At 38.6% G+C, this 20,111-nt stretch overlaps 1 protein-coding gene and 1 long non-coding RNA gene across 3 annotated transcripts in view; one reads left to right on the top strand and one right to left on the bottom strand.

Moving 5' to 3' along the window:
* Positions 1–436, bottom strand: part of Gatb (glutamyl-tRNA amidotransferase subunit B) — a 57,269-nt gene extending 56,833 nt beyond the window's left edge. Inside the window, exon 1 of the mRNA XM_090356863.1 lies at positions 227–436. Within this exon, the coding sequence (XP_090212989.1) occupies positions 227–402 (176 nt within the window). The 5' untranslated portion in view covers positions 403–436. The remainder of the gene's footprint in view (positions 1–226) is intronic.
* A 22-nt stretch (positions 437–458) lies between these two features.
* The window catches only part of LOC150047428 (uncharacterized), a 220,092-nt gene continuing 200,439 nt past the window's right edge, over positions 459–20,111 (top strand). For both annotated transcript variants that reach the window (XR_016539436.1, XR_016539435.1), the window contains exons 1-2: positions 459–593; positions 13,497–13,532. This is a non-coding gene — a long non-coding RNA (uncharacterized LOC150047428). The remainder of the gene's footprint in view (positions 594–13,496; positions 13,533–20,111) is intronic.

The raw sequence follows: 20,111 nt of genomic DNA, 5'->3' as shown, positions 1-20,111 counted from the left end.
CAAGAAACACTGGCTGCTTTACCTTCCTCAGTCCCCCAAGTACACCTACAAGAGCGGCTAACGGGAGGCAGAAAGGACCTCCCAGGAAAGCTGTCTGCGTTTCCCTCAGGCTCCAGAGCTCCACGATGGGGGACGAAATCCCCTCGCCCACCCACAGGCCGGCTGTCTGGTCCCTAGCCTCGCAGCCCCCCTGCACCCTGGACAGGGATGGCGTGGAAGTGGATACCCTTTCATCGGCTTTTGAGCCGTGTGGAGGAGCTGCTGAGCCACTGAGCTTTGTCTCCTCATCCAGATGGACGTGGGACCAGTCCGAGATCCTCTTCCATGGCAAGAACCTCCATCCACCCACGTTAGAGCCCACCGCCTTCCTGGGCCGCCGCAGCGCAGCATGGGCGCCGCCATTGCAACTCCACAATCCCGGTCAGGTGACGGCGCTTGACTCTGCCCCGTGGCTTCCTGGGAAGTGTAGTTCTGGTAAGGCTCTGACACTAAGTACGGGTGGATCCGAAGACTACAATTCCCGACGATCATTGCGACAACAGGCCTGCTGGAACTCTGCGAAGAGAAGAGGGAAAGAGAAATAAGAGGAAAAGGTGGGAGGATTTGTGTGTTGGGTGGTGAGACTCCTCCTAGCGGGGAGCTGGAGAGGTTTGTGTGTGTATGTAGTGTGTGTGTGTGTAGTGTGTGTATGTTTCACATCACTGCCAAGGCTTCCAGGACCCCGAAACGCACTAGTTATTTTCCCTTCCGCATTCCCACTTCATCTACCAGTCAGTGCACTAATGCATTCAGTACTTACTGGCATACCTGTGGTATGCCAAGAACAGTTCTTAGATCGTGGCAGTACAGCAAATGCCAAGAAAGTGAAGGTTCTTATTTTATAAAGTTTGTATCCTAAGAAAAGGAACATCCCTAGGGCCGGAAGTTTGGCCTAGTGGTTAAAGTGCTTGCCTAGCATGCATGAAGACCTGGGTTCGATTCCTCAGTACTACATACATAGAAAAAAGCCGGAAGTGGTGCTGAGGCTCAAGTGGTAGAGCTCTAGCCTTGAGAAAATCCAAGGACAGTGCTCAGGCCCTGAGCTCAAGCCCAGGACTGGCAAAAAAAAAAAAAAAAAAGAAAAGTAACATCCCTAAAAAAAAAAAAAGTTAACAAAAATGTAAAATAACTTGCATATAGGTAATAAATACCATATTTAAGCCAAAGCTCTTGGAAACAAACCTAGACTAACCCATCCCATTTTTCATACTTTCAAGCCTTAATCTCCTTCTCATTTGTTGCCTGTATATCCAGAACTGTCTCACAGGCTATGAAACTTTGATAGCAGATACCATCATTTCAGTGGATTCTTTTTCTGCTTCAAAACGCATACATGTGGTGGGCATAGCTCCATGGTAGAACACTTGTCTAGCATGTGCAAGGAGTAACATTTTATTCCCAGGAATGGAAACATACAACAAACACCAAATTACCCCTTTATATCTGAACACATAACCTAGAATGGCCATTTTCTATTTTGTCATCCTATTTTGATTCTGTATATAGTGCTGTGACTGTCTGATGTTTATCTCTATTTTTGCACAAGCCTTTGTCTGTTATTCACTACAGGATTTCCAGAACACTGAGTATCCTCTTTAAAAATATTCGTTGAATGTAGTGCAGCATGCATTTGAAAAAGGACAAATTGGATGCACTTGAAAAAAGGATGGATTGTTTAGGAGGGAGATGATGAATTAGGGCAGTAGTGGAGGCAAACTGACAATCTGTCTCTAGCTGAGATAGACTTAGAAGGTAAGACTGAGAGACTCAGTGATGAATTGACTTATGGAAGACTAGGAAGATCAAGTAACTTCTGGATTTCTGGCTTACATAACAGGATGGGTAATGCAGTTCTTCACTGAGATAAGGATGCCAGAAAAAGAACTGCTTTGCAGTGAAAACATGAGTTTGGTTGCCTTGGAGACATCCAAGAGGAGAAGTTAAGTAGATACCATTGATGCCTGAGTATAGAGCAGGGGGGAAAAAGCTGCATTCCTCTTCATACTTCACAAGGAAAAAATAAATAACCTATGGATTTGAAGTCTACAAATTGTGTTCTGTTTCCATTAATATGCTTTTACAGGTATAGTATTATGTAATATAATCCTGTCCATATGGAAGAAGGAAATTTTAATTACTTTCCTTAAAATAACCTTCATTTACTTTTTCTATATCATCTACTTTTTGTCCTTATCATTGAATCTAAATTGTTATATTTCATATAACTATATTGTTATATATTCATATTGCTATATTTTCTTATACCTTATGGAGAAAATGAGAGGAATGGCAGTAACTGGAATGTAAAGGTGGACACTTGTTCCAAAAATCTCTGAGTAGTCCCTTTACATCAGGGTCAGATCTGTTTAGATCATTTATGGTTATATCTCTCTTCTGAGTATCTTCTACCTTTCTTACAAATGAGTTTGACTTCCCTATGTCCTTTAACATCTTGGTTTCTTCTGGCCTGGATCTGTGGTATCAATGAGCACACCACCCTTTCATTTTTGATAGGACTACAGAGGAGAAAAGAAGCCAATATCTTTAGACAAAGAGAGGGTGAGACACTTGCTACATTTCGCTCCACTACCTCTCATCAGCATGGTTAGAACTTAGTTTATTCCCTCACCACCACACAGGATAGAAGGACACAAAAGAAGATTCTAACCCTGTGGGTAACACGCAGTATAATGGAAATGCATCCTTGTTTATGAAGCAGTATTATGCATCAAAAGGCCATGGTGTCAAAAGACTACCACCCTGCCACTAGAGGGGGAGAAAATTCTATACAAGTAAGTGTACTTGAATAAGTCCCCAAATGGAAACTTTCTAGTTTCACTGACTTTGTTTAGCTATGGCCTTTCAAAGTCCATAAAAGCTAATGGTGAAAATAAAGATTTGTCACCCATCTTTCTGGATTCCCTTCTCCAAAATTTATCTATTATTTCTAGAAGAGAAAGAAAGCACTCTAGGAGAGTACTGTTTTACAAATGTTCCTCTTGTCTTGCTCCTGCGCTAACAAAGTTCTCCCACCAACCCTCCTAACATGGAACCATTTCTTACCTTCCTCTGGTGTGCCAAACCTGATACATGTCAGAACTGTTACTGACAGCTCTCTGGCTGAGAGCTATTTCCGTTCTACTGACAAGGTGGCTGTCATCTTGAAGACAGATTTCAATTTTCAAGGAGCTCAGGAGGTAGCAGACAGAATTTATAGCAAAAACAACATCATCCCAGAGAGGGGTTCTCAGCTTTGTTTTATCCAGACAACTGACATGGTACAAATAGAACAAGTTTTTTAAGGGAATTAAAAAGCAGAGCAGAATTTCAAGTTGATACTTATAAATGGGAATAGCTAGGAAGTATCTCCTATTTGGTATTCTTTGAGAGAGAGAGTCTTTGGGTATTTGAGTGGACTGCTTTGCCTCCATATTCGACTCAAAATCTCCGAGTATATATGTATTTATATAAACACATTGATTTCTGAACACAAATCATTCTATCCCAACTAGAAGTGTTTATTGTTATCATTGTTTCTCATCTGTACTTCCAATAGAGGAAATGATATGAAAACATCACTTGTGTTCCAGGATTCATAACTTCTTCAGCTTCTCTGGGTACAATGTGAAGGAGTGATATAAACTGCATCAAGGTGCTTTCTACTCTTTAAAATGAAGTAAACAATTTCAATGGAAACATTATAATTTCTAGTAACTGAAAAGGAGACAAGTTTCTGCTGTCATGATAATGTATCAACATTTACTTGAGTCTATTTTTTGAATCTTAGAATAATGTGAACTATTTTCGGAGCAACTACTTTTGTAGTTACAAAGGCTATGACTTAACAAAACTTAGCAGATGAATAAAAAAGCCACCCTTTGAAGTGTGCTAGATCTGGATCTGAATTGTTAGTGTTTATTAAACACATAGTGAGTTTGATCTTATCATTGTCTGAGAGTTTCTGTGTTTTGGGACTAGAAATACTGTTGTTGAAATTTTATGTCTAATAGGGAGGGAGAGAAGTTAGACAGGGCATTATAAATTCTCTTCAAAAATAAAACAACAACTACACAAAATTGTTTGAGATCATGAACATATGAGACAATTGGCTGAATTATTTTTTATGTAAGAAGAATATTGAAATTGCATAGGTCATGTTTTTGACAAAGCATTCTTAAAAACACGAAGCTCCTGCAATATAAGGTCTAGCTTAGTGTCATAATGGGAAAAAGAAAGACTGGAATACATGCCTGCTGAGCAATTGGTAGAGCAGGATTCATGTCCTTTTATTTTTCCATTAAAGTCTTGGTTCTTATAAAATACTGATATGGAGGGAACAACTACTTTCTTTAGAAGATTGCTTTGAGGCAAAGAAATCTATAATTCTTTCTTTTCTTCCAAAGCAAGGAAATAGAACATCTTGTCCAGTGTCTCGGTAGAGATAAACTGCTGTCCAGGGAAGATGAGGTGGGCACATTGCTGCTATTAGGCCTTGCCCAGAACTGTAATCTCTTTGTGGTTTTCCTTCCTCCATCTCATCTCCAGGGATGGTTTACTGATTCCCTGGGAATTTTCTATTCTAGAAATCTGACTATCTCTGGGGGCAAACAGGAATTATATGTAAGGAAATGCTTCACTTCTGAGTATCTTTGACTCACCACTTACTTGAAGGAAGAAATGTCTCAACTGTAATTAATAGCCATTAGAACACATTAAAGTCCTGCAAGCTGTGTTTTTTCATGTGGTTAGATCTCTACTTTGCACTAAGAAGCTCTCTTGAATTTTGGAACTGAACATTTGGTTTTTAAAATAACATTTTGCACATGAATATATGCACACAAATATGCACATATACACTTTTTTTGTCGGTTATGGAGCTTACACTCTGGGCCTGGGCACTGTCCTCAAGCTCTTCGGCTCAAAGCTATTACCCTACCCCTTGAGCCACAGTGCCACTTCTGGTTTTCTGGTGGTTAATTGGAGATAAGAGTCTCATGGACTTTAGTGCCAGGGTTGGCTTTGAACTAGGATCCTCAGATCTCAGCCTCCTGAGTAGCTAGGATTACAGGCATGAGCTACCTTACCCATCTGCACATATATACTTCTAAGCAGGATTATGCACCAAAAATACCAGGAGCTTTTGTATTCAAATCATGATGGTGTCTTTGGGTGTTCCATGTTACTCCTGATTTTAAGCCTTGAGCTGTAAACATAATGCAGTTAAAGAATTAGCTCAGTAAGACACCTGGACTTTAATGAGTCTTGATCCCAGGAGTAGGACACCTACTCAAGAGCTGAAGGGAAACTGCATCAGTCTACCAGGGAGCTGTGGAAACGAACAGAAAGGATTATTAGACATCTCACTGGGTAATTTGTGTCTCTACTAGTGAACCTGAACTTGTAGCTCTGTCTAAGCTGCCCTGGAACCAAGAATGAATAAGTTGCACTAAGTAATAAAGGCTGAAATCTTACTGGTGGTATGGCCCTCAGGGGATTAGCCATTGGGAAGTAAAATCGTGCTTGGAGAAGAAGTGTCAGGTGGAATTACAAGCAGTAATCACATGATACAGATTGTGAGATAAATGCAAAGAGAGAAGAGGGAGGCTGGAAAAAGTTCTCAGTGATTCATGAATACTAATTAGAAAGGGAAAACATAGACATTATTCATGTTTCCTTGGAGTCTGACTCTAGATTCAAATTTAACAATAAGATTTGATGATGTTTTCAAGTTTGTATTGATTGAGCACTTAAAACAGTATTGTTACTAAAAGGCATTTTGGGAGACTGGGTGTGACAGCTCATGCCTGTAATCCCAGCTGTTTAGGAGATGGAGCTAGGAGGGTTGAGATTGAAAGGTCAGTAAAACCTCAAGTCAAAACAACGGAACAGAACAAAACCCCACAAGCTAGGCCTGGTACTTCACACTAGCAATCCCAGCTACTGAGGCGGGCCTGAGGAAGACCATCCAGCATTAGCCCGGTGCTGGGGAGAGGGGAGAAGCAAAAGAACTGTCGGAAAATAAACAAAACCAAAGGAGTTGAAAGCTGTGGGGGAGGCAGAGCTTCTCCCTAGACAGTATAAAGACCTGATTTCAAATCCTAGTCTCAAGAGAGAGAGAGAAAAAAAGAGGTATTTTTCACCACTTTCCAAGACAAATGGGGTTGAGAATGAAAGATTATGATTCTCAAAAGACAAAAGAAAATAAGAATATATAAAATACCACTCCAGTGAATAAGGGCCATCTAGTCTAACTCTACTGTGTTCCTTGAAGCATTTACCTTTCTAATGGCTGTCCTAGTATATTGCTATGATACTTTTGGGAAGCATTGTACAGTGATACAGAGTTTATGTTTTTTAAAAATTTATATGGGTTTAGTAAATAAATTTATTTTCTGCTTACTACTGTGGAACCCACTTTATCTCAAATAACCCTCTCACACTTCATGAGGGCCATTCTGACTTTTCACTCTCCTACAGTTGTTTTTAGTGGATGTCAAACTGAGGGTTTTGGGTCTAGAAAAGACAATATTTGTCTTCCTCCATTCTCTAGCCTCACTAGCATTTTAGGGGCCTGAGGCCTTTGTCCTGGAATCGTTCAGAGGACATTATTGCTATATAACAAAATCTTATGGGAGTTGTAGTTCCTAGAATAGTAGTTCCTTTCCCAAAGGAAGACCACATATGTTTTGCTGTTGGCCTATGTTATTTTTTAAAAAACATTTTAGAAACTTCTGCTAGTCCTATCCTTATGCCCCGTGTCCTCTTTACCCACCAGAGATGTTAGGTGCCATTTATTTCCAAGTGATATTGTCCCCTTGCATTGTTTCTCTGGTGAGATGGATCAAATGGACATGGCTCTTCCATGTCCATTAGTAATAGGGGTCCATGAAATGAAAGACTAAAGTCAAGTAGGTGCTTTTGGTTGGATTTCAGTGATATCATTGAACCAAATGTGGTGTTTAGCTTTTCATCTTTTGAAAAATATTGTTATTCACTTTGAATTGTCAAGAAACAGCAAGTCTTGGAAGTAGTAATTTTCACTCTGTCTGAAATACAATGTGACAAGACAGGCCAAATTACAGGAAATCAATTAGTTTCTGTTGTAACAGTTGTGTATCCAAGGCCTCCTTCTGTCTCTAGTTATGATAGGAGAAGTCTCCAGTAGAATTCTTAGGAGAAAAATCACCCAGAGACTCTGTTTCCCCCTAGAACAAAATCCTGTTAGGTTCTAGGTATTTAATCCTTACCAATGAAGATAGAAGCAGAAATAAATTTCTTCCTTAAATTACTGCCCATATACCTGTAGTTTTAAGATGCACATCCTTGAAAGAGCAGTTAGCATTCACTTTCTGAGGCCTCACATTTCTAAATACTACAACTTCTAAATCATTTGCCTTTTTAGATGAAGTGACGACAGCACTGCTTTCCAAGCATATGGTGACACATTAATCGATATCAAAAAGTCCTTCTGTTAGTGCTGACACAAGATCTATAGCAACTCATTGTGGGCAGATATATCTAGGTGTCTTTTTAATATTCATAATATTATGGTTTCATTTATTTATATTGGAACATGGCTTTCTGGCAAGGTAAACATTGCCCTCATATTTTTCTTGCTGCTTTTTTCTTATATTTTAACATTTCATTTTATTGTCAAATAATTTCTTTCTTGTTTTTCTTTTTCTTTTTGGATTAGTTGTGGAGCTTGAACTCAGAGCCTGGGCTCTGTCCCCAAGCCTCTTTGTGCTCAAGGCTAACCCTCTACCACTTGAACCAAAGCCCTATTTCTGGTTCTTCTGTGGTTAACTGGAGATCAGAATGTCATGGGGACTTTTCTTGCTGGCTTTGAGAAATGCTCCTCAGATCTCATCTTGCTGAGTAGCTAGGATTACAGGGATGAACCACTGGCATCCAGCTTTGTCAGAAAATTTCTAAGAGATATATGATGAAAAATAACATCAACAATGTATACACGTTTTAAGATAAATGATCCTGATCACAATTTTCAGAATCTTACTGATTCAATTTTTCTCAATTTCCTACAGGGCAGCCATGATCAGCAAAATTGTCCATTAACATTGGCAAGCACTTAATAAAGCATATGTAGAAGAAGAATTGTTTTTAAGAATCTGTGAAGCAACACAAAACTTGTCAAGTTAGAAGTCCCATGTTATTTAGGGCCTATAATTAATTTTTTTAAACCAAAACACTTTTAAAAATAGTCTCATGTGTTGAATTCCAGTTTGGTGCTGCTTTTTTATAGAGGGATTTCTGTAAAATGTAAGTTTATTTATAGATTGCAAGTGACTCAAAGATGTTCCAATATAAAAGAAAATGACACTCTTGTGTCTTTGTTCAGGCTGTCTGGGGCTGTCTTGGAGTGCTCACTTTACACTAAGGGATTGCTTTTAATCTTCTGAAGCCAAAGGAATTGCATAAATTGAAATTGTTGGCCAGATGGAATTTCCTGATTAATTTTTTAGTGTTTGGTATTAAACATAATAATGAAAAGAGGAGTTCTGAGAGTAAGCCCAATTAACATTTCATAAAATTTATTGCTTTAAATATAGCTTACTCTCAATGCCACTTTTTCCACTCATTGCCTTCCTGGAAAACCTGAATGTGCTTTGAGAAACAAGAGGACCAACCTGCCTCCCTCCTTCTCATTCTTTCCTTTTCTTCTTTTGTACTTAATTTCCTCCCTCAGTTAACATCATCCATGCATTTCTGAAGAGGCCATAGACAGGGAGAAGGAAGATGGCACCAAAACACCAGGGACCTAGGGTCTAGGAACTAACACCCTCTAAGAATTCAATAACTGTGAAACTAAGAAGGAACAGAGAACTATACGAACTGGAAAAGAAAAACAGAAAAAACTCATAACCTAGCCCTAACTGGCTATAGCCCTGACTCTAGCCCTAATCCTAACTCTAATCCCCAGCTTCCACCCTGACCCAAAACACTAACCTTACCCTAATCTTAATCCTTGAACTCTGACCTCTGATCCTTGATTCCTGACCTTTGACATTTGACCTTTGATCCTTGAGCCCTGACCATTGACTCCTGGCTCCTCACATCTCTTTAACCTACCCTGTATGTGACATTTTCTCTGCCTTCTCTGTTTTCATACTCTTGATAGTGATTTCAGGAATTGTGGCTAAGACCTTGTTCCATGTCCCTGAGTTTGGTCATATTGGACGTTTGCTTCATGATTTGATGGCATTCATGGGTTTTGCAGCATATTACAGGGGTGGACTCAGTTCCGCATGTCACATCAGGGAATGTGTAATAAGATGTCTTACACTGGCTACTTGGGGTCAACATCATAGCACTGACAGGTTTCTTTGCTGTAAAGCTAATTTTTCCTTTCTCTACTACTTGAGGAGGGAGAGTGCATATCTAATATTGGAAAATCATCAGTATAGGAGGTTTATCACTTCTATCCATTTCTTAAATCATTTCTTTATATAAAAAAAGGGCCATGGACACATTCCAAGGATTTACTTGGTCCTATTCTTTATGCACCTGGTAGGAAAAGCGTTCCATTGTAATGGTGAATTCTGGTATCCGTTGTCTGCCAGCCTGCAATCATACACCAGCTTTCGGTTCTGTAAAACTAGGGATTTTTTTGGTTTGTTTTGTTTTTGATGTTGAAAGTGCAGGTCCACAAGCTCTCTGTTTTTTCTTTTTATTTACCATTTTCCATGGCAGCTGGATGCTCCCAGTCACTCTCAAAAATAAAGACACTCATTCAGATTTGTGAAACTTTTGAGAAGCATATCTATTTGACTAGAATGTGAGAGTGCTTGAGGAAAAAGAGCTGTCTTTCATGTCCCAGAGTCCTTTCAGATTTCAGACTCATGATAATGGTACCAGCTGTCATCTATCTACTACTTCTGGAAATGTTTTCTGTACGTTCACTCTGCTTACATGGCTGTGTTACAGAGATCGATGAGCTGAGCCACTATTCTGACTAATAAGTAGTGGGGTCCAATGTAAAATTAAAATTCAGTGTTCTTTGGTTCAAAAAATATTAAGATTTTGTAAATGGCAAAAGCTGATCATTAAGCCAAACAGGAGACCTTTCAATTCACAGGCAACTGTCTCTGCAATTGCACACATCACAAACCTAGGCTGCAAGTCTGCTCCATCCAACATCCGTCAGTTCCAGAGGGAAGAGATTCAGGTTCAGGTAAAACCTGTATTTTTGTTTGTTTTTACTAAAACTAAGAAAAAATACTTTCCCTACCTGAGTAAACCTGGGGGCAACTTGTTAGTAATCTTGTTTCCAACCATGTGTTATAGATGTATAGAACACGCACTCATTCTATCTCAGCATCAGAGCTCATTTTAAAAGGCAACATTAGGGGCAGAGTAGACTTAAAGTGTACAGACTGGGATCTGGCCTTTTGGTTTTCTGTGGCTCTATTACACAAGAAAACAACAAGGCCAAGGTTAAAGTGAAGGCCTTCAATGAAGTTCTAATGTAATATGTAATGAATTCCCAGTTCAAACCCAGAACTTTTGGAGAAACTTAGCTGGATATATTGTATTATCTCAAGTATTTTGTTTCATGAGCTTTTAAACTTTTTGGGGGGAGGGGCCGGTAAGATCTTGCTATACTGTTAGAACTAGCCTTGAATTCATAGGCTCAAGGAATTCTGTCACTTGAAGTATTTTAAAATAAAAATGTGTCTAGATTGAAATTTGTTCCAATAAAAAATTAATATTTCATCAAATGTATGTAAGTTTAGGGTTGGTGATATAGAGCAGCTTGTTGCAGAATAATATTCAAGCAAGTTATCACTCATGGAAAGGTATTTTGTAAAATATCACATCTCTGTCAATTTATAAATAAGGATGTTGGACTCCTGTGTAGTGAAAACTCCTATTTTCACAGCATGAACCTAGCATCATCCAGACCTCTTTTTCTCTAATCTTGGCTAGGTTAATATTCAGAGCCTTGCCTTTGTGCACTGCCTCAGAGATGAGAAACTGACGTGTGTCATGATGAAGACAAGCTTTTACATGAATATTTTCCATTCTTTCAATGGAATACCCTTTAGCTTTTTATCCCCTAGGTAAAAACAGGATAAAGCAGAGGTGAGAGTTATAGGACCCACAATGAGAACAAATATGCAAAGGCAGTCTCTGAGGGTAGGCTCTTCTATAAAGACCCCAGAAGCTCATGCCCATATGTCTTTCTGGAACTTTTGCCAAGATAGTCAGAGGATCAAGATTATTTCTTCAGGGACATTATGCGGTGTCACATCTCACAGAGCCAAAGGAATAAATTCTAGACATGCAGAACACACATCCCTTCAGCCTCTCCAGGCAGGCTGTCAACTCTGTCATATGAATACACAAATTAAGGACACTCAGAGTCTTAAGGCTTTTTCTACTGCACTGTTCCTTACTGTCCAGCTTGGTAATGCAGTAGGGTGAAAAACCTACAGCCAGGCTCTTTGTCCCATGCAACTTCCCCATGCAAGCACTAGGAAAAAATCAGGGACCAGAATATGGAAAAGATTTAGTCAGATGAAGGGAAACACAGTCGAATATAATAATAATAATAATAATAATAATAATAATAATAATAATAAAAGGCTACAAAAATTTGAAATGCACCACCCCTCCCTTCACCGCTCCAAAAAGCTTGCTCAAATGTCATTTTCTCCTTCTCAACATTTCTCTCTTGTCTTCTTCCCTTATGGTTTGTCCTCCACAGCCCAATGCTTCTGAGTGTTTCCCCCCGCCCTTAGAAGCAGTATGATTCCTGTCAAACCACAGCTGAAACTTTTCAGAAAGGCTCTTGAGCTTTCATTTCTGTAACCACGATCAACAATCTGTCATGTACAGTGGCATTTCCAACTGATTGCCAGAAATCTCTACCTGGATTCCCTGACAATACCTTGAAAGAGCCATGAGCACAATCTCAGCATCTTCTCTCCTGGATGTAGTGTTCCTTCCCTGGACATGTTTTTGTCTTCTTCTATTGATGATAAACTACTCTCAGCGAAACTACTGATGATTCTTTGCTTCTCCTGCACTGTCACAAGGGTTTGGTGATCACCAGGTGTCTAGCAAAGGTGACTAAGTAGAGGTGATACCTTCAGAGGAACACATCAAGTGCATAGGAGAAGATGCTTAGTGCAATTTTGGACATACTAGGTTTGAGGTGTTAGACATTGTATATAGGACACATGCAGGGCTAGTGGGAAAACACGAGTCTGGAAATCACAAATCCTCGACTGCAAATAGAAAATTTGAAGTTATCAGAAAACTTGTCAATTTCTACAAAATTATGTGAGTAGGATCTGCTTGGATTGAATAAAATCTGTAGATTAACTCAGAGAAACAGATCTTATAATAATATTAAGTGTTATTCAATTTATTTAGTTTTCTTAAGTAGTCATTTATTTTTTCTCTTAGCAATGGTTTATAGTTTGCAATTCACATGTCTTGCCTAATTTTGTCAGGTTTATTTCAGCATATTTTCAGTGCTATCATCAATGAAGTTTAAAATTCATAATTGTTTATTACTAGCACATGGAAATATAATGGATTATTGAATATCAAGCTCTGAAACATTGTTAAAATTACTTATTAGTTATAAGTAGCTTTTTAGTAGATTACAGTAGACTTTTTCTTTCTTTTTTTAACAGCAGATTTTTGACACAAGAAATCATGTGTTTTGCAAATGAAATGAGTTTTACTTATTTCTTTTACATCCAGATGTAAAATAAATTTTTATTGTACTGACCAGAACTTCTCGCATAAGAATAAATATTAATTAAAATAATGTGCATTCTTACTTTCATCTTAATCTTAAAGGAAAGATAGGTTTTTGTATTTTTGCCAGTCCTGATACCCTGTTCATTTGTATGGGTACATATCGTTATCTGTTATTTTCTTATAGTTCAAAAGATTATGTGAATAATTGCATCATCTAATGTCAAAAGGTCTTTATTTTTCTTCATTATTTAATGATTTCTTTTGGATGGCTATAGATTTCTAGTTAGCAGATTCGTTTCTATTTTCTTTCCTTTGCTTTAAAGACATCTCTGTATCTTCCAATATTTCAGACAAGAAATCGGCTGTAGTCATTATTGTTCTTCTATACATAACATTTATTTTTCTGTCTGCTTTTAAGAATTATCTTGTTTTGGGGGCCGGGAGTTTGGCCTAGTGGTTAAAGTGCTTGCCTAGCATGCATGAAGACCCGGGTTCGATTCCTCGGTACCACATACATAGAAAAAAGCCGGAAGTGGTGCTGAGGCTCAAGTGGTAGAGCTCTAGCCTTGAGAAAGTCCAAGGACAGTGCTCAGGCCCTGAGCTCAAGCCCAGGACTGGCAAAAAAAAAAAAAAAGAATTATCTTGTTTTGAGCAATTTCATTTCATGTACTCTATGACTGAAAAATTTTAAAACTTTTGTTTGTTTTTGTTTTTTGTTTTAGAGATCAGGACCAAACCCAGGGCTTTGCGCTTGCCAGGTAAGTGCATTTCCACTGAGCTAAATCATCAGCCCTACATTTTAGAACTTTTTTAAGTTTGTGAATTTATAGAATATCTTCACTATGATTTTTTTCAAAAGTGTTTTTCTGGAAACCATTTTCTGTCTACCTTTTTCAGGGACTCAAATTTCACATGTATTAAGTTTTGAAAGAATTCAATTGGGTTCTTTTGTGATAAGTAGTTTCACTATGTAATCCTTGAAACGTGGTATGTATTCAAGGATGGCCTTGAACTCATTTTCCTGCCTTAGCCACACAAATGCTGACATTAGAGGCATGTACCACTATACCTATCAGGCTCTTTTGATTTTTTAAAATCTTCTGGTATTCTTACTTAGAAAACTTCGATTTCTGTCTTCAAAAGTAAGTTTTCTTTTCTTCAGTGACTCATCTGCCATAATGGAGGCATATGTGTGATAAAGACATATTGGAGGGGATGTCATAATTTTATTCCTTCAGTACTTTGTGTATATACTATTATGGCCATGTTAATATTATTTGAAGTTGAGTCATGCACTATATTGCAAATACACACCCTTTAACATTTTTTGGTTTAAATTTTCATTGAATTAATTTATCATCTGCTTAGTTTTATATGGCTGTAGCTTATTCCTATGCTTTTATGTATAAATTGTATCTCAGAATATCTTTATTCGTCTATCTCATTTTTGTTGTAGAAATACATTTCTGGAACCCTGTGTCTCCTATTCTTATATGGAACCTTTCTTTCTGACCCTGATGCACAGCTAACTTCCTAAGAATCCGATCATCATCATCATCATTGTTATGCTGGTGCTTTCCTTTTATTCCTGCAATGTGTTGGGTTTTGCTCCTATCCAACATCTTCTTCCACGGTTTGTTCTCTTGTTATAAAGAGGCACACTTTCTAGTTCTTCCTAAGAGGGGCCACATTGACTGTCCATACACAGGATAATGTTTCTATTCTAGCCTTATGCTTGATTGATGAGTTTTGATGATTTTAAATTCTAGGTTGGAAATAATTTCTCCCAGACATTTTTCCTCCTAGACTTTTGAAGCCATTGTTCTACTGTGGTTCTCAGTGTTGCTATTGAGAAGGATGATGTCATTCCACTCCCAGTCCCTTTATGTCTCTATTTTTACCCCTTTGGATATTGTCATGGTCTTGTTTTTATTCCTAGTGTTTTGAAGTTATAAAATGTTGTGTTTTATGTGAGTCTTTTTACATAGACTGAGCTGGACATTTCACTGGCCAGTTCAATCTGAAAAGTTGTATCTTTCAGTTCTTTAAACAATTTATGTTTTTGTCATTCCCTTTTGATTTTTTCTGGAGCTTTCATTATTCAGATATTGAGCTTCCTAGAGAGAGACAGAATGCCTTTTCTATGAATATCTTTGTTCTGGTGGGTTTATGGTATGTTTTATTCATTTTCTATTATTTTAATATAGTTTTAAGAACTAGTAATGACAAACACGTGAATCTTCTGTGTTTAACTGGATTCTGATATCTCTTCAGATGTTTATTTTTGTTATAGATAAGGAAGTTATCATAGAAATGCATATGGTCTCTGAAATGAGCACCAAATTTTCTTCCCTGACTATCAGTTGTTTTCCAGGATGTTTACACAAGGGTAAGCAAATGAAAATAAAAGTGGACCAGGTGCCAGCCTTTTGGGAATATTAGTCAACTCTCTGTTTTCTATAAGGTTTACTCATTTCAGAGACCTGGGACAACAATGCCCATCTTTTATAACTTGAGGTTGTTTTAATGAACGAATGAGCATATCAGGAAATGAATGTTATGGGAAAGATAAATGGTAGCTTTTATGAATATGAGAGGCTGTATTCTTAGGAAGGAACATAGGACCTCCTGATGAGTACTCAATTAGAACTGCTCATTGCTGATTTTGATCAAGGAACAAACTAAAGCAAGAATGAGGTAAGATAGCAGTAGGATCAGTGGAAAGAAAGGTTACAGAATCAGTTCTGGGCAATGCATAGAGCAGAAGACTTTCAGATAGATAAACAGATAGACAGGATTTATGTTCTGATTTCAGTATATCTCCAGTTGTGTTTGCAAAATGAAGAAAAAAATAACAGCCTTATAAATGTTGATACAAGAAACAGATTTAGGGATAAAACTAAATGTTAATGCTGGGCACACAGCTAGCACTCAATTAGTGGTAGCAATGAAGATTAGGGTTTTTTTTTAATCCGTAGAGCCAGAGTCTGTATTCAGTCTCATTCTACCATTTGTGAGTCATATGATTTAAAGACACATTCTTTAACTTCTCTGTAAGAAGATGTAGTAACAGAAGCCATCATATAGGGTAATTGGTCTGCTCATCAATATAACATGTCTAGAGTGGAGCTGTGTCACAGTCATCATTAGCTACTAAACAACAACAGTTATTATAATCCTGCATAGAGTCATTATTTGGTATCCAAAGAAAATTGTAATCTAATTCTTGGATTCTTGTATGTTGCGGGTGCTATAACCAAATACCTCAGACTAGGTAACTTAGGAACAGCCTGGGGAGTCCACATTCAAAGTGCTAGCAGATCTGGTAACTGGTGAGGACTTGCTTCTCACCAAGGCTCTGAGTCTGCAAATGGTCCACGGGAAACATGTTCTATTGGGCTTAACAAAAAGATAAGAAAACTGAACTCTTTAAAGAAGCCTGAATTTTCATGACATGATAGTTTCCCAAATGGTCAATACTATCACCTTAGGAGTTTGGTTTCAACTTGAAGGGTGCATGGATATAAACATTGAGACACATGCTTTAGTGTGTCTCATGTGCTTTAGTATGTGTTAAAATAAACGTCGTCATAATAAATAAATATAGATCATTTTCCTGATAGCAGATGGCTCATTATTTAAATAAGAGGTTTCCAGTTCCATATCCCTGTTCCCACAGGCCCTTAGGCTAGAAGTAAAATGAAGGTATCTGAAGACATTCTGATGACGAGGCTCTGCACTGTAAGTCCTAATTCTGATCCTGAAAAGTGAAGGTCCCAAACAGGAAATAAGGGAATCCTCCCCCACCCCTACACCAGTCGTCTAGATGTCATGGGCCTCTCTAAATACCTTCAGATACCAGGATCCTTCCATCAATACAAGCACTGAGAATGTACAGTGCTTCTTGAACTTTGCCCTCTGGACTTTACGTAGCCTGATACCAGCTGCCAAATGAAACAATGACTAGAATGACTATATGCCTGCTAAGCTACTCAGGAGCCCAGCCTTTACCCTAGCTTATCACCGTACCATGGGAATATGTTTCATATTCTAACGTGGTTCTCGACTATAGGGACGGTAGCATTAACCCAGCACCCAATGCATATTTGACGAGTGAATAGCCAGTCTGAGAGGGGGTGATATAGTCATCAGGCCTGTATTCTCATTAATACATCATGATTTACATGGTTTTTAGCTTGTATAGTGTTCCTCCGCTCTCCTAGGATCATGGTACTTGAATTGGAGTGGTTTAGTACTTGTGTCTTGTCTAAAAATCTGGAAACCTTTCAATGGTGGTGGACTTATTTTTGTCCCCTAGAATATCTGAAGAATGGATGAGTGACTATCAGTTCAACAACAATTTACTGATCTGCAACAGTGCTATGGAGATATGGCAGGGCTCATGACACATGTGGTTCAGCTAAGACACATGTAGGAGGGCAAACAAGGTAATTTAGGGACCGAATATAACAAATCCTTCATAAATTCCATTAATGCGAGTGCCTTTGGCATTTTCTTATAAAGAAAATGCAGTGTGTAATTATTTGGCCCTGAGGCTGCTTCTCTGTACAACAAACTCATACAGAGGGAGGAAGGATAGACTGAGAACATAGATCCAAATTACTACACTGCAATGATCTAGTCCTCCAAAATGAAGCAGGCAGCAGTGTGCATGGCTTAAGTGTTTTAGCTTGGCCTGCAATTTGCTAATCAGAGGCTAGAGGTGACATATCATAAAACTACACAGGCTCTTTAACTGATAGGTTCTTACAGAAGGTTCACAGCAAATCTGTGCCCTGTAATTGAAAGTTTCAAGGTACAAATCTCAGGTCATTTGAAAAAAAAAGATTCATACTCCTTCCACTCTTTCTGTTTTTTAAAAAAATTGAAGGAAAACATCTCTGCCAGAAATAGTCTGCTAGAGATCCAAAACTACCTATGAAAAAAACTGTGGGAGCTACTACTGAGTCTTTAGTATAGATTCCCAATGTACTGTTAACATAGAAGTGTATTAAGAAAAATCTTTCCCCAAAACTATGCTAAAGCATATTCTGAAAACACTGTACCACATGTCTAAATGATAAAAGGAAAACAAACTTAATTAGCCTAGATAGAATGTCACCCTTTGACACACATAGATAACTCCCACTGAGATAATTACACGAAACCAAAGGAGATATTTGGATATCAGAATAACGTGCAATTTTCCAAGGGCAGAAATTGATCATTAACATGCACACATGTGTTCTAGACCCATACGAAGTCTTTGTGTGAGTGTGTGGCGATTGTGTCTGTCTCTGCACTGCCTAGAGAGAGGTGTTGGGAGAGCTGACTGCAGAAATGGAGTGAGGACAACTACCACCTTCCTCCTTGGTAGTGACTCTACCTGCGGCTTTCAGGAAAGCTATGTGCTAAGAGTCCTCATAGAGCTGATGGTGAGAGTTTCTCATCCCCTACGATTATCTGGTAGTCTGTCTATGGGCAAGTAATGGGACAAACATCAAATGTCATCAACCAGTGTTTCTCTTCATTAATATTGCTTGGTTTTCTTTCTGATTCTTGTCATAGAGACACTTGAACAAAAGAAGGGGCAGAAGAAGGATAATTAGAGTGTGTTGATCTTCTTGTTGCTGGGATGAACCAACCTAATGGTGTTTTCTAGCTTGCAGTTTCAGAGGTTTTAGTCCAACCCAGTGGGGAGTGTGCTGGGCAGTTCGCACCATGAGCTGGAGTGTGAGGCTGCTCACCTCCTTGTAGACAGGAAGTCCTTTTCAGTGACGCATTTTCTCCAGGTAGGCACTACATCCTCAAGTTGCCATTGGCTCCCAATGTAACGCCATTAACTGGAGACCAAGCGTCCAATGCATCAGTCTATGGGAAACATTTCAAACCTTAACCAAGGCTGCTGCTTTCCTTCTATATTCCTATCTCTAGTCCTTAAAAGTAAGCCTCAGAATCTTTAAGTGAAGAGCATTGACACTGGGGGGAGGGGAAGGGCATACCTTTTGTCTTGCATCAAATTCCATAAAATGATCAAAATGAATTACATATTTACTCTACATATCTATAAAGACTAAATTATTCTAAATCAAGACTCTTTAGCAAAGAGGTATTCTTCAAGTTCTACTCCCACCTTCCTGTTTCACTTGGGTTCATACTTGTCATATTGTCAAAGTGAATCAATCCAAGCAAGATCCTGCCAAAGATTTTCAGTTATCATTTACTCTCCAATATCCTCACACATGAAACTGTAAACTGAAGGAATAACATACATGCAAATAGACAGACCCATGAACACACACTACAATCATTTTGACAGACTAATTCCTAGTAGGTGCCCGGTCAATTGGTTTCACAACTTAGCTATTCATTGTCAGACAGGGTGTCTGTGTTTCGCCCTTGCACTCCAGCTTTCAGAGTGGTGCCAGACTGGCATCTTGTCTTGTGACTTGATAACAGATTCCATTAATAGTACATCAAGTGGCACTGACATACAGTCCTCTCCGTGGGGAGCCCCTGGCAATTAGAGCCGGCCTGGAGAAATGCAAGGGTTGTGGAGCCAGTGCCAGGTCATACATAGAAGCTGACTGTGAATTCACACCCTCTGTATGCACAAAGAACTGCAGAAAGGGAGCTTTGAAATGAAAGGGGGGGAAGGCTGAGGGAGGATCCTGGGTACCATTTCCTTGATCTCTTCTATTTCCACTTCATGAATGATGGAGGGAAACAAAATGGTCATTGTTTTGTAAGGCTGGGATGGCAGCCTGGTTCAGTGCTGTATTTATCCCTCAGCACATGGCCAGGTCTCAATGACTGCCATTATCATTATTAATGATGGTAATAATTGACAACATGGTAAATAACTTGAAAAGAGCTAGTTTCCTGAAGGGGAAAAATAAGTCACCATAATAATAACTCTTTTACATGGGAATAAATAGTGCATTTGTGTCTTGGTATATTAAATTATGTCATGGTTTGCTGAGGCTGGAGGGCATAGGGTGCAAGTTTAAACTCCACTAAATGAACGAATGAATTAGCAGTAGGCAAAGCGTAGATGTTAATCAAAACCAGTCCTTTGGACTTTCAGTCCTTAATTACGTGAGGATTTATTTTGTCCTGTGTCTTTCTTTATAACATGGCCTCTTCCTGGATTTACAGAGCTGGTTTTAGCCACACAAGGAGATGGTATTTACTCTAGGCCATGGAAACTAGCATGCTCTGTCTGATGGAAATATCTTTTAATGAGTTAATTCATTGAAAATTCAAATTTACCCAAAACAAGGGCAAAGAATGACTGTTGATTCAGTCCCTCCCTCCCTCCCTCCCTCCCTCCCTCC

The sequence above is a fragment of the Megascapheus bottae genome, chromosome 23 (genome assembly GCF_031878675.1).
Source record: "Megascapheus bottae isolate mThoBot1 chromosome 23, mThoBot2.hap1, whole genome shotgun sequence".
Taxonomy (NCBI): Eukaryota; Metazoa; Chordata; class Mammalia; order Rodentia; family Geomyidae; genus Megascapheus; species Megascapheus bottae.
The sequence above is the reverse complement of the archived record's forward strand: the minus strand, read 5'-3'. Positions and strand labels throughout refer to the sequence as shown.